Genomic DNA, 14493 nt, shown 5'->3' on the forward strand with positions numbered 1-14493 from the left:
TCTTTCAGGCTCATATGTAGCCCATGTAGAATCATTCTATATAAAATAATCATACCTCCAAACCCAGGGATGACACTCCTTCTCCTGCTCACCCTGTTTATTTTTCTCTAGACCATTTATTATCATTTGCCACACTATACAGCTACTAATTTACTGTCTCATGTTCCTGGTATCTCTGTCCCCCCACAATGTCCAGAACAATGCCTAACACACATCACTTAATCTGTTGAATATGTGAGTGTATAAAAGAGTGAATAAATGAATGAATCCATCTTATTTTCTAGTCTGAGATTATCTAGAAGTCATAGCCTGTGTCTTATTCATCTCTGTCTCCCACAGTTCTTAGCTCACTCCTTAACAAAGAGTAACTATTCAATAAATATTTATTGCTTGAATGTTCTAGTTGACATCCAGATATGAGTTATATACTGTGCCAGGGATTGTGCTGGATGCTTTACAGACACTTCTTAAGCCTCGTAACAGCCATATGAAATAAGGACTATCTGTCTTTAAAAGCTAAGACAAATGGAAGCTTAGAGAGATGAAATGACCCACCCAAGGTTAAAAAGCTATTAAATAGAAGAGCTGGGATTCCAGGCCAGTTTTCCCTGAGTCCCAAGCCCTGCTTTCAACCACTGTCTCTGTTTCCAAAACAGGCTTTCATTTAACTGCCATAACTCAGTGCCAAGCATCATGGCTATCAGACCTTCCTCAGTCTGTTGAATTTATATGGTACCTCTCTCAAGGACACTGACCACCTATGCTTTCACACATGTTTTTCATCCCAAACTTTCAGGTGGGCTGTCGCAAAAATTATGCTACCCCAGTTGTGAAGAAATAGTTCTTTATCATGACTGTGGGAGTTACATTAATCTACAAATGTGGTAAAAGTGTACAGAAGCAAATACACACACAAATGAGTACATGTAAAACTGGTAAAATTGGAGTAAGATTAATAGATTGTGCCAGCATCAGTTTCCTAGTTTACAGACAATCATAGAGTATACAAGATGTTACCATGGGGGAAACTGGGTAAAGAGTACATAACTACATAGATACCCCTCCCAATACATTTTCTACAGTGCCCTATAAAACTATAATCATCTAAAAATAAAAAGTTATTTTAAAACAATTATGCTATTTCAAGAGACATCGTACGAATGGTCATAAAGCAGCCTGTCCTTCTGACCCTTCTAATGCCACACCCTACAAAACCTCCAGGGCAATTCTGTAGCCCAAACATTATATCTGGAAAGCCTTGATATGAATGCTGAGTCTCCTCTTCCCTTTGCCACACACTCCCAAAGGTTACCCTTTTGTTGCTTCAAAAAAATAGTGTTCACTGTAACCTGATTTTATGTGGAAAAAAAATGTGCAGTATGTGTGAATTTATAAACATTGACTTTCACTATCATTCACAATTTCTAATGACTTTTTTTTTTTTTGAGACTGAGTCTCACTCTTTATTATCCTAGGTAGAGTGCTGTGGCATCATCATAACTTATAGCAACCTCTAACTCCTGGGTTCAAGTAATCCTCTTGACTTAGCCTCCCGAGTGGCTGGGACTACAAGCATGTGCCACCATACCCCACTAGTTTTTTTCTATTTTTAGTAGAGATGGGGTCTCACTCTTGCTCAGGCAGGTTTCAAACTGCTGAGCTCAAGCAATCCACTCACCTCAGCCTCCCAGAGTGCTAGGATTACAGGCGTGAGCCACCATGCCCACTCTCACAATTTCTAACAACTTAACCTGAACAATTCTTTGTACTGTCTATAATACTGTATTATATGGTAAGAGTCCAAGAGACCCAGATTTGACTGGGGCTAGCAGTTAACCAGATGTGTATCTTTGGGCAAGCTATTTAACCTAATGGGGAAAAACAGTAGCTCCAAAGAGTTATTTGTAAAGATTAACCAGTCACTTCTGGTTCTGGAACAAGAGGAAATAGAAATACTTGACCCTATTTTTCTCATTAAGTACAGCTAAAAACCTTGGATGTTACATATAAAATAAGAAGACTGAAAGGTGGAAAGGTGGTAGACAAACTAGAAACAGTAGGATCTACCCATCTAGCAGGTGTGGGTGTCACCACAGACCACGTGGGGAACCTGTACTTCTATCTCCCCACTTGGCAGGAATGAAGTAGCATCCCTTTCCTACCACTGAGGTACAGTGTCTGAAGAAGCCAGCAAAACCCAGAAGTTTTAAATAAAATATGGAATCTCACAACATAATGCCTAAAATGTCCACAATATAATTAAAATAATCACTTATCATATCAAGAAAAAGGAAAATCACAACTCAAGTGAGAAAAGAAAATCAACAGATGTCAACACTGAGATGACACAGATGTTGGAATTATCTGATAAGGATTTTAAAGGAGCCATCATAAAAATGCTTCAATGAGCAATTATGAACATGCCTGAAACAAATAACTAGAAAATGTCAACAACAACAACAACAAAAAAAAATAGAAAATCTCTTCAAAGAAATGGAAGATACAGAAAAAAAAGGAATGTTTAGAACTGAAAAATGTAGTAACTTTTTTTTTAAATGTAGTAACTTAAATGAAAAATCATTAGATGAGCTCAACAGTAGAATGAAGATAACAGAGGAAAGAATCAGTAAATATAAACATAGAACAATAGAAATTACCCAATCTGGCCAAGCACAGTAGCTCACGCCTATAATCTTAATACTCTGGGAAGTCAAGGCAGGAGGACTGCTTCCGCTCTGGAGTTGGAGACCAGCCTAAGCAAGAGTGAGACCCCATTTCTACTAAAAATAGAAAAATTAGCTAGGTGTTGTGGCGGGCACTTCTAGTCCCAGCTACTCAGGAGGATGAGACAAGAGGATTACTTGAGCCCAAAAGTTTGAGGTTACTATGAGCTATGATGATGCCATGACACTCTTACCCAGGGCAACAGAGTCAAACTCTGTCTAAAAAATAAAAAAGAAAGAGAGAGAGAGAGAAAGGAAGAAAAGAAGAAATTTCCCAATCTGAAGAACATAAAGACAACAGATTGGGAAAAAATGAACAGAGCCTCAGGAACCTATAGGTCTATAACAAAAGATAAAGCCAAAGAAATCCACACTGAGACATGGCTTAATCAAACTAGAGAAAGCAAAAGACAAAGGAAAAATCTTAAAAGCAGTAAGATACAAATGACACATTACCTAAAGTAGAACACCAATCTGAATGACAGATCTCTCATCAGAAACCATGCAAGCAAAAAGGAAGTAGCAAAACCATTTTCAAGTGCTGAAAGAAAACAACTGGACTCATAATTTGATATCAAGTGAAAAGATTCTCTGGGAATAACTGGGTTATAGCTTTCATATGAAAGCCATAAATTAGTTTCATAGTAGGGCTGAGTACATATGGGGAAGGGGGAGAGGGAGCAGAGGGAGGGGGGAGAATGGGCAGAGGAGGGTGATTGGTGGGATTACACCTGCAGTGCATCTTACAAGGGTACATGTGAAACTTAGTAAATGTAGAATATAATTGTCTTAATACAATAACTAAGAAAATGCCAGGAAGGCTATGTTAACCAGCGTGATGAAAATGTGTCAAACTGTTTATAAAACCAGTATATGGTGCCCCATGATCGCATTAATGTACACAGCTATGATTTAATATTACTAAAAAAAAAAGATTCTCTGGGAAATCAAGATATTCTTGGATGAAGAAAAACTTAAAGTATTATTTTCAACAGACCTATCCTAAAAGAATGGGTAAAGGAAGCTATCTAACAGAGACGAAGTGATAAAAGGAGGAATCCAGAAATATCAGGAAGAGAGAACAAGGGAAAGAGTAAAATATGGGTAAATACAATACATACTTCTCCTCAAGAGTTTTATAAATCATTTTTGACGGTTAAAGCAAAACTTACAACACTGTCTTATGTGGTTTTCAAATATTTAATATTATGGAATATTTAATTAATTACATTATAAACAAGGCAGCATAAAGGCATGTAAAGAAAACTAAAAGTTTCTACTCTTCGATCAATGTAGTAAAATATCAATACCAGTTGACTAGGGTCAATTGTATGTATAATGTAACACTTAGAACAAGTACTGAAGAAACTATACAAAAAGATACATTCAAAAACACTATAGATAAATCAAAATAGAATTCTTTTTTTTTTTTTGAGACAGAGCCTCAAACTGTCGCCCTGGGTAGAGTGCTATAGCATCACAGCTCACAGCAACCTCCAACTCCTGGGCTCAAGCGAGTCTCCTGTCTCCGCCTCCCAAATAGCTGGGACCACAGGCGCCTGCCACAACGCCTGGCTATTTTTTGGTTGCAGCCATCATTGTTGTTTGGCAGGCCCGGGCTAGACGCGAACCGGCCAGCTCAGGTGTATGTGGTTGGCGCCTTAGCCGCTTGAGCCACACAGGTGCCAAGACCAAAATAGAATTCTTAAAAAGGTATAAGTAACCTACATGAAAGCAGAAAAAGAAAACAGAGGCACAAAGAACAGGTGCCTGTAGAACAAAGAGAAATTTGGAAAGAAAAAAAAATGGTAGGCATAGTGGCTCTTGCCTGTAATCCCAGCACTTTGGGAGGCCCAGGTGGGAGGATGGCTTGGCCAAGATTTTGAGACCAGCCTAAACAACATAGCAAGACCCCGAGTCCCTAAAAAAATAAGGAAATAAATTACCGGGTGTGATAGCATGTGCCTGTAGTCCTTAGCTACTTGGGAGTTTGAGGCAATAAGATCCCTTGAGCCCAGGAATTCAGGTTACAGTGAGTAAGATTGTGCCACTGGACTCCCACCTGGGCAACAGAATGAGACCCCATCTCTAAAAAAAATTTTTTTAAAGTAACTAGATAAAGAGGAACAAAATAATCGCAAAGTAAGACAGAAATAATGAAGTGCAAAAATCAATGAAATTGAAAACAGAAAGACAGTAGAGAAAGTAAATGAAACAAAAATCTTGTTCTTTGAAAAGAATCAATAAAAATGACAGACTTCCACCAAGTCTGATAAATAAAAAGACACAAATTTTCAATATCAGGAATGAGATATTATTACAGAGCCTACAGATATCAAAAGGATAATAAAGGCAACACCATGAACAATTCTACAAATATGAATTTGACAAGTTAGATTAAACGGATCAATTCTTTGGAAAATACAAACCTTTGCAACATACTCAATATAAAACAGATAATTTAAATAGTTTTACAAGTATTAAATAGAATTCATAATTTTTAAAATTCAAAAAAAGATTAAACAGAGATAATTAGCCAAAGTGCTTAGCAGAGTGCCTGATATATTATGTAGTGCTCAATAAACAACAGCTATTAACTATTTTATTTAAATCATCACAACCTCTCAGGGAAACTGAGCGAGGATTCACAGAAATAAAATCATTTGCTAATAAGTAACAGAGCCAGAATCTGAACCCAGATCTGAAACCAGTGTACTTTCGTCTAGACTACAATCTAGAATCCACAATACAGCCATCGCCTTGGGGGTGTGTCAATCAATACTTCTTTCACAAATAGGAAAACTGTAAAGAACTGTTTTTTTGTCAAAATCCCAGGCATTAATAAATGCTTGCCAACTAGTTTTCCCCAGTGTAGAGCAATGATTCTCGAATGTTAGGGGACATCAGGATTATCTGTTTAAAATACACATTACAGAGCCAGATCAATAATTTGCATTTATTTTCTGACACAGAGTCTCACTGTTTCCCTGTGCCATGGTGTCATAGCTCGCGGCAACTTCAAACTCTTGGACTCAAGTGGTTCCCTTGTCTCAGCCCCCTTGAGTAGCTGAAACTACAGGCACCTACTAACAACCCAGCTAATTTTTCTATTTTTAGTAGTGATGGGGTCTCACTCCTGCTCAGGCTGGTCTCAAACTCCTGAGCTCAGGTGATCCACCTGCCTCGGCCTCCTAGAGTGCTAAGATTACAGGTGTGAGCCACCATGCTCAGCCAATAATTTGCATTTTTAATAAATTCCCAGTCAATGAACGATACTTTGAGAATGACTGGTATATGTTAGCCTATCTATGCCCTAATAGCAGAAGCTAACATACTCCAAAGAAGGGGAAGGATTCAAGAGAGGATAATAGTCTAATCAGTGAAATTGGAGGATGGGCCTTGCTCACCTACTAAATCAAACACTGTGCCTGAGGCCTACTTATTGTGTGTTTTGAAAGGTCTTCCAAGTGACTCTGATGCACACTAAAGTTTGAGAACCACTGTGGTTTTACAAATCAAAGTGTTTTTTCTTTTTTTTGAGACAAGAGTGTATTCCTAGAAATCAAAGTGTTTTTGTAAACCTAGCTTCTTACAGAAGGAATAAAGCTATATCATACTTTTTCCACTTTTGAGAACTTGGGCTCTGGAGTCAGGTAATTCAAAGTTCAAATCCACACCCAGAAGAAAGTCACTTAACTTCCATGAGTTCCAGATTCTCATCAGCAAAATGGAATAGTTGTCTCCCTTGCTATAACCTTTCCATGAAGTAACCTAGCATTATACTTCATAATCCGTAATTGGACTTCAAGAGAATCTATCCTATGGAAGTCACTAGACATGTGAACAGATAGATTTCTATCACCTGTCCACATTTATGGATTTACAATTTATAGACTTAACTATCATAAGTAATGATAAACAGTTCCACCTTTAGTAATTTTTTTTTCCTTTGTGAGACAGAGTCTTGCTCTGTCACCCAGTCTGTAGTACAATAACACAATCATAGGTTTCTACAATCTCCAACTCTTAGGCTCCAGCGATCCTCCTGGCTCAATCCTGAAGTCTCTGGGACTACAAATGTGTGCCATTGTGCCAGGCCTATTTTTTTTTTTTTAAGAGACAGGATCGTGCTGTGTTGCCCAGGCTGGTCTTGAACTCCTAACCTCAAGTGATCCTCCTGCCATGGTCTCCAAAAGTGCTAGCATTAGAGTCATGAGCCATAGTGCTCAGCAATATTTAATAATTTTCAATTGTGTTGAAGTACAAATTAAATGGAGCATTGTGAGCCTGGTGTGTATTTTATGTGTGTGTGTGAGCAAAGAAAGCACTGAGTAAACAAGAGCACCCACCCACCAAGGACCTGATTCTCAGCTAGGTCCCTTGTTCTGTGACAGCCCATTAGAGAAGCATGAAAAGAGATTAAAAATTTTGGTTTTTGTCATGAAAAAAATTAAAACAAGTTAACTTGTGTCAGGGTATGCACAGAAACACAGGACTCACTGTATAGATATGATTAAATAGGGGCCTGGCCCATAAGCCCATTTCCATATTTGTAAGTTTGGAATTCTTAAAGGCCACCTTGTAAATGTCAAGTATCTACTATGCAAAGATGTTCGCCACAATGTTTTTCTTTTTGTTTTAACCAGCACTCATACTAAGATGCAAAACCTTTCCAGAATCCCCAAAGTATACTTACATCACATTATTTATAACATAAAAAGTACAAATAACGTAAGTGTCCAATCATAAAGTAAATGACGAAATAACCCAGTGATGCATATATATAATAGTCTATCAGAAAACAGGTTTAGCTGAATATTTAACACCTGGCAAATAGTCACATTATAATGGTAAGTAGAAATAAAAAAATAGGTTACAAAATAGTATTTATAATGCAATCCCATTTTGTAAAAATGTTTATACTCTAAGTCAAAACAACAAAAAAATGAACAGTGGATTGTGCCAGATAGTAGACTCATAGGTGACTTTTATTTCCTTCTTTATTCTTTTTCAGTATTTTTTTATAATAATCATGTTGTACCTAAATAACCAGAGGAAAGTTAACAACATCACTTAAAAGAAAAATATTGTAGGCCGGCATCTGTAGCTTAGTAGGTAGGGCGCCAGCCATATACACCGAGGCTGGTGTAGAACCTGGCCCAGGCCAGCTAAAACAACGACAACTGCAACAACAACAAAAAAATAGCCAGGTGTTGTGGTGGGCACCTGTAGTCCCAGCTACTTGGGAGGCTGAGGCAAGAGAATTGCTTAAGCCCAAGAGTTTGAGGTTGCTGTGAGCTGTGATGCCACGGCACCTCTACCCAGGGCAACAGCTTGAGACCCTGTCTCAAAAAAAAAAAAAAAAAAGAAAGAAAACAAAAATATTGGCTCAGGCTTGTAATCCTAGCACTCTGGGAGGCCAAGGCAGGAGGATCACTCAAGTTTAGGAGATTGAGACCAGCCTGAACAAGACCAAGACCTCATCTCTACCGAAAAAAGAAAAATTAGCCAGGCATGGCGGTGCACGCCTATAGTCCCAACTATGTGGGAGGCTGAGGCAAGAGGATCACTTGAGTCCAGGAGTGTAAGGTTGCAGTGAGCTATGATGACACCACTGCACTCTACCCAGGGTGACAGAACAAGATTCTGTCTCAAATAAATAAATAAAAGAAAAATATCTAACTTTCAGACTTGAGTATAAATTAAATAACTTATGCAACATCCCTGTCATGGAGTCTGGTACACATAAGCACTCAGGAAACATTCATTCCTATTCCTTATTCCCAAAGTAAATAGGAGTTAGGGTATCTAGATTTCAGGTAAGCCCATATCCCAGGTCTGGACCTTCCCACACACTTCCTTTATAATCCAAAGTAAAGGTCACAGGCAAGAGATTTTTTTCAAGAAGACACATTCATTCATTCAAAAATATACTCAGCACCTATTACATGTTTAGCACTGAACTAGGTTCTGGGTACAGCAAATATGAAAAGATGACATCTCTGCCCTCAGGGAGCTCTGGCAAATGAGTAACAGAGACATATTTGTAAGTACAGTATAATTAAATAATTACTTTTTAATAAGGATGCACACAAAGTACAGTGGGAACCCAGAAGAAGGAGGCCTTTTACAGAAGAGGTATTCTGTGAGTTGTAAAAGGGAGAACATTAGTGGAAACAGCATATGCAGAGACAAAAAGGCATAAAGGAGTACAAAATTTTCCCACAAATATAGATAGTTCAGACTTGCTAGGATATAAAGAATAAGAAGGGAAGAGTGGTAGGAAATGAGACTGAACAAGTAAATCACAAAATGCCTTGTCTGTCACATAAAGGAGTGTGGGTTTTCTCCCACAGGGAAACCACTGAAAGAACAATTTTAAGCTATGGAGTGACTTGATCAGCACTAGCAAAAATATCAGGAATTCTGAAAGACATCTTAATACCCACTTATTTTCAGGGCAAAGGAAAAGCCCCACCTTCTAGGTTTGTCCCCTCTTAAATAACATGAGGCAATAGATAGAACTCTGTGCCTAACACACTTAACCTGTTCAATAAAGACTGGTTAAATATGAATTTGGATACACTGCATGGGGGTGGTCCCTGCTGAGGACAGGATTTTAGCAGCACCAGCACCTGTAGCTTGGTCTTGGGCATAATAGAACATCTACTTTAGAGCTGGAAATTATAGAATCTATACACGACGGGAGAAGGGTACCATATACTGCTTTGTTTTACTCCAGTTCACAAAGCCCTCTTAAGACTCTTTCCATAGCTGGGATTTAAATCCCAATAATGGGACATTATAGTTTTATTCCAAACACTAACATTTCTGGAATCTTGAGTGGACAGTTGCTCATGTGCACACGTGCTTAACTGAAGGGGATTCATTAGTGGTTTTACTTATGCTGTTTTTACCCTGTATTTATCCTGTTTAATTCAATTTATTTGGATGGCTCTGCAGATAAACACTGTAGCAATAAAATACTGATGCATTTCTGCCTCCATTTATTGAGTGTATGCAAACTGCTTTACATATTCAGAAAGGATGCATTTGCTATATTTTATAGGTGAAGACAATGAGGCCTAAAGAGGCAAATCAACTTGCCCAAGGTCACTCTGATAGTAAGTTGCAAAGCCACAACTCAAATCCGTGTTTGTTGTACCTAAATATCTCAAAAACGCAGGACTGTCTCCCCCAAAGCCAGTGTATGAGGAAAACATAATTGCCTGGATACAAAAAATGATACTTTCTTTGTGGCTGGAAGGGAAAGGGCTTATAAATCTAAAATTATATATATTCAAAAGAAGAGTGCAAAGAAGAAATACATAGGGGAAAACAGAGAAAAAAGGAGAAACCAGAGGCCAATGTCAGCTAGGCTCTGCAAAGAGGGATGGAAGAACCTGGAGCCAGAAGTGGAGCTGGAATTAATTCTTAAGGGGTGGAGGGGTTACTGGATCAGAACCTTAACAGAGCTGAGAAAAGCAGAGAGCAAGTGAACATACCTGGCCACTATACCCTGTCCAGCCCTTACCTGCCATGAAACCAGTCCTGGCACATGTCACACTCGATCATGAAGCGGGTCACATCATAAGGCAGCCGGCAGAGGCAATACACTGGCACTGAGGCCATCTTCGCCCCGCCTTGGAGGTTTCTGCGGTGGGCCAGGATCGTAATGTCAAGAGGGGCGGGAGGCGGCAGCACAGAGTCCTCTCTGGATAATGGCTGGGCACAAACAACACTTTTTACAGAGTGAATCAGCCACACCATCAACGACAACCCTCAGTCCTCAAATGGGGAGTTAGCACAGCTGGGATGCAACACAACTGATGGAGCTATAAGGGGACAACGGAGAAAATCCATTCAGCCTTCAGAATTTCTTTCACATGTAAAAGACAGAGCATCATAGAGGCTTCCCCTATCCCATGTACACACAACCTTCAGCTCCAGAGTCAGAGATAACTTCTTTCCAGGTTTCAGGGAAATATCTGAAGCCTTTTCGGGAAGCTTCCTCAATGAGACACTGAACCCTCTCCTTGTACGCCCCTTGCTTCCCAGGGCTCCCTTTATTATGACGCAAACCACAGCCTAAAGATATTCTTAGGCTGGGGGTACCTCAAGAAAAGATCCATCTCTCCTCCACAAAATAGGGACAAGCAGAGAGAGACTAGAGATCCTTGAAAGTCTGCTCAGGTTACTTGAAAATTACCTCAAAGCCCTCAGAAACAAGGCAGAAAAGACTAGGCACCCAACTGAAATCACAGTTCGGTGGGGGGGTAGGTCGTGTTCTAAAGAGTTTAAATGATCCTTTCCATCACTCTTAATACCATTCCTTCCTCAACCATCCGTAGTCTAATCACCCTCAAAACTGAAATAAATCACAATTTCAAAACTGATCAGCTCGTCCTCTACTCCAAAGATGACATGGTTCTCGTTGCACCCCTGAAACTGAATAAGATCTCTCCAAAACACCTGAAACTGACTGGAATTTCCTCGCAAGGATTTTTTCACCGCTCGGAAACTGGCAGGCATCTACCCGCAGCCCCCTTAAACTGATAAAGGCTCCCCTATCGCCCCAAATTTTCAGGTATCTCCTCCTAGATACAGAAACTGACAGAAATATCCTCGCAACCCCCGAAACTTACGAGAATCGCTTCACGCCTCCCCAACTAACAGGAAGCTCCTCAACGCCCCAAACCTGACAAGAATTTCTTCGGTCCGGAGTCCTATAGGCACCGCCTCATACCCAGAGCTGCAGAACACCCGCGGAGCTCACTCCCAGCGACAAGCCAGCGGCCGGGCTGGCTCCGGGATAGCGCTGCGCCTAGCTCACCGGAGGCTCGCCGGGCAGTTCCGGCCCTAACGCCTGCGCGCGCCGAATTCTGGGATCGTCACTGTAACGCTGCGAACCTTGCTTGCCTTCCCCTGGAACCACCCGCTGAGTCGCGCGGCGCCAGCCGGCCCGCGGTGCTTCAAGGAAGCCTTCTCCACAACACAACCCCCAGCCCGGCCGCTCGGGCCTAGTGGAGACCGCGGCCCGGGCCTAGTCCAATCGTCTGGAGGACAAGCAAGTGGTGTCGTTGCTGGGCCGGCTGAAGACAGCAGCAAGCAAACCTACGAAGGAGATGAACTGGCCGCCAGGTCCGAGAGAGACAGCCCAAAAAGTCGCTGGGAGGAGCCCAGTGGGAGCGGCAGGCAATTCAGAGTAGTTAATAAAGTTTATTCAAAACAATGAGGAAGTTAAGGCGGAGAGGGGAGGAGAAATACAGGGTAAACAGCTACCATATTGAGAGTGGCGACCCTGCCACGGAGAGCCAAGGCGACCGCCATCTTATGAGGGCAAGGCGCAAGATGTAAGCGCTACCGAGGCAGGGACCCCTAGCCCCGACTCCTGTATGAAGTCATCAGGAGAAGGGGGGCCCACCTTGAGAAAGTGGGGCGGTGCTTAGCTACCTTTGGACTCGCTTGTCTCCTCAAGGTGCCCAATAGCTGCGGAAAGACCTCGAGCCGCAAGGCGGGGAAGTCGCCATCTTAGGCGAGGCAGACGCTAGGCTCCATTTTGAGTGGGGCCAGAAACTTCCTACCCTTACCCCTCCTCCGGGCAAACTGGAAGTTAAACAAACCTCACACGCACACTCCTCCTCCCCAGCTTTCTCCTCCTATGAGAGAAAGTGAGCTCAATGACTCCAAGCTGCAAAATTAATAGGCGGCGGCGGGGGCAGGCTTCAGCCCGGGTAGAGGCGGAGTTCTCTCGGTGGCTCCGGTTCATTGAGCATCTTCAGCGGACTAGGCTTTTTCCCAGTCTACGGGACTTAATTCTTAGCCCTGTGATAGAAGTTCTGTGATTATCCCCAAATGAGGACACGGACTTGGAGAAGCCAAGTAACTTGAGTTTCAGAGCAGGGAGGTTGAACCTGGCTGTACCACCCTAGTGTTGTGTCCACAGCTCCTCAATGTAGTTGCTCAGTAAAGATTCTGCCAATTTAGCTCCCCTGAAGTATCGCTTTGGCCCCCCTGTTTCACTTCAGTTCACATACAGTTCAAGGATATCCATGCACCTGTTCCGCCTGAGGGTGGGGTAGGAGAAGAAATTGAATGAGTGGAGCTGACTCCTATGTCTCAAGGTGGCACTTATTTTCTCAAACATTCTGGAAAATTCTCAGGGAGTTCTCTTTCACTTTCTTAAAGGGTCCCATTGCTTTAAAGAAGAAAATGTGTGGGTGCACACTAATTTTCTAACCAGTGATGGTAGATTAGGTCCTGGAAATACAATGATAAAAAGAGGGCCTCTGCAGTGGGAATCACCAGCCAGTGACAGGAGACTAGTTTGCCAAGATCTGGTAAGCACACAAATACCTCCTGTGAAATTACTTTGGCAGAATGCAAAATGAAGTTAAGAAGGAGCCTCAGAAGCTGCTTGCTGTTTTAAGGAAGATATTAGAGAGACTTGGAAGATATATAAAAGTTCGCTAAAACAATATTGTACACAAAAGAATAGGTATGTACAAATACATGGAGGCACATGGGAAAATATTTGAACTTGAATTTTGCTGGAACAAAGAGAAAGGGAGAAAGTTGGATAGGAAGTCAAACAGTGAGGGATCAGATCATGAAAGATTACAAAATGCAAAATAATTCAGATTTTTATCCCGTAAGCAACAAGAAACCACTGAAGTTTTTTTGAGCAGTAGTAACTGAATGACATTTGTTTTGTAACCATAGACTAAATGTATCCCCCAAATCAAGTTCCCTTTAGGTGGATCTAAAAAATGTCTGAGGCAACTCCAACACCATTTAATGCAAGGCTTTCAGTGGAAAGGGACAGCAGTTTGAAACCTGTTTTGAATATATTTTGCATACTTTAGAAAACATATAACCATGTGATCAAACAGCAAGTGACAGGTCCTATGGCTTAAGATTTATTTTTTCATAAGGAAGCTGGAGGGAGGAGATTATTTCACTAGTCTGGAAAAAAAAAAAAAAAACATGAGGCCTGAACCAGGGTATTTGCAGAAGAGGCAGAAAAGGATCAGATAATTTGGATATTTTAGGTTGAATAGGTGGAGTGTGGAGACTAATTGAAAATAGTGGATGAATGAGTGAAAGGGGTGTGAGTTCATTTTGGGGTTGAGTGTCAAGAGTGGAGGGGTCCCACTGGGTCCCACTGGTCCATAAAGAAGGAAAAGCAGGTTTAGTAGAAGGTAAGAGACTGTTTCATTTGGAATATGTTGAGTTAATGTGTGTGTGGAACATTAATTCACTCATGACAATTCTTTATCCATCTACTATGCACCAGACACTGCTATGCTAGGTGCTGAGGATGTTGAGGTATTTCAGGTAAGGTTCTGGTATTCAGGAGTAGATATTATACTGGGGAGAAATCAGTCAATAAGCAAATAAAATTTCATTCATACATATTTTGAGCACCTACTGTTAGACACTAGGAATTTAGGGGCAAAGAAAACAGAGAAGATCCCTGCCGTCCTGTGACACATACCAGCAAGGGAGACAAACAATATAAAAGAATTTCTTTTTTTTTTTTTTAATTTTTTTATTAAATCATAACTGTATACAATGATATGATTATGGGGCATCATACACTCACTTCATAAACCATTTGACACATTTTTATCACAGTAAAAGAATTTCTGATTGCAGTGAGTGCTATAAAGAAAATAAGATAAATTATGAGTTAGTATAATTTGGAGGAAAAATAGTCTCTTTTAGAGTAGTCAAGGAAGGCCTCTCTGAGAAGGTGACATAGGAGTTG

General features: G+C 40.8%; 1 protein-coding gene across 9 annotated transcripts in view; it reads right to left on the reverse strand.

Moving 5' to 3' along the window:
- PHF8 (PHD finger protein 8) overlaps positions 1–12300 on the reverse strand; it is a 143515-nt gene extending 131215 nt beyond the window's left edge. For 2 of the 9 annotated variants that reach the window (XM_053579260.1, XM_053579254.1), the window contains exons 1-2: positions 11557–11901; positions 10258–10558 (exon numbers count right to left, since the gene is read on the reverse strand). In XM_053579260.1, the coding sequence (XP_053435235.1) occupies positions 10258–10493 (236 nt within the window). In that variant the 5' untranslated portion in view covers positions 10494–10558; positions 11557–11901. Of the gene's footprint in view, positions 1–10257; positions 10559–11368; positions 11902–12176 lie in introns of those variants that run through there. The other 7 variants (XM_053579259.1, XM_053579256.1, XM_053579263.1 and 4 more) reach the window with 7 other exon arrangements.
- Between the last annotated feature and the right edge of the window lie 2193 nt (positions 12301–14493).

This window comes from Nycticebus coucang, chromosome X (assembly GCF_027406575.1).
Source record: "Nycticebus coucang isolate mNycCou1 chromosome X, mNycCou1.pri, whole genome shotgun sequence".
Lineage (NCBI taxonomy): Eukaryota > Metazoa > Chordata > Mammalia > Primates > Lorisidae > Nycticebus > Nycticebus coucang.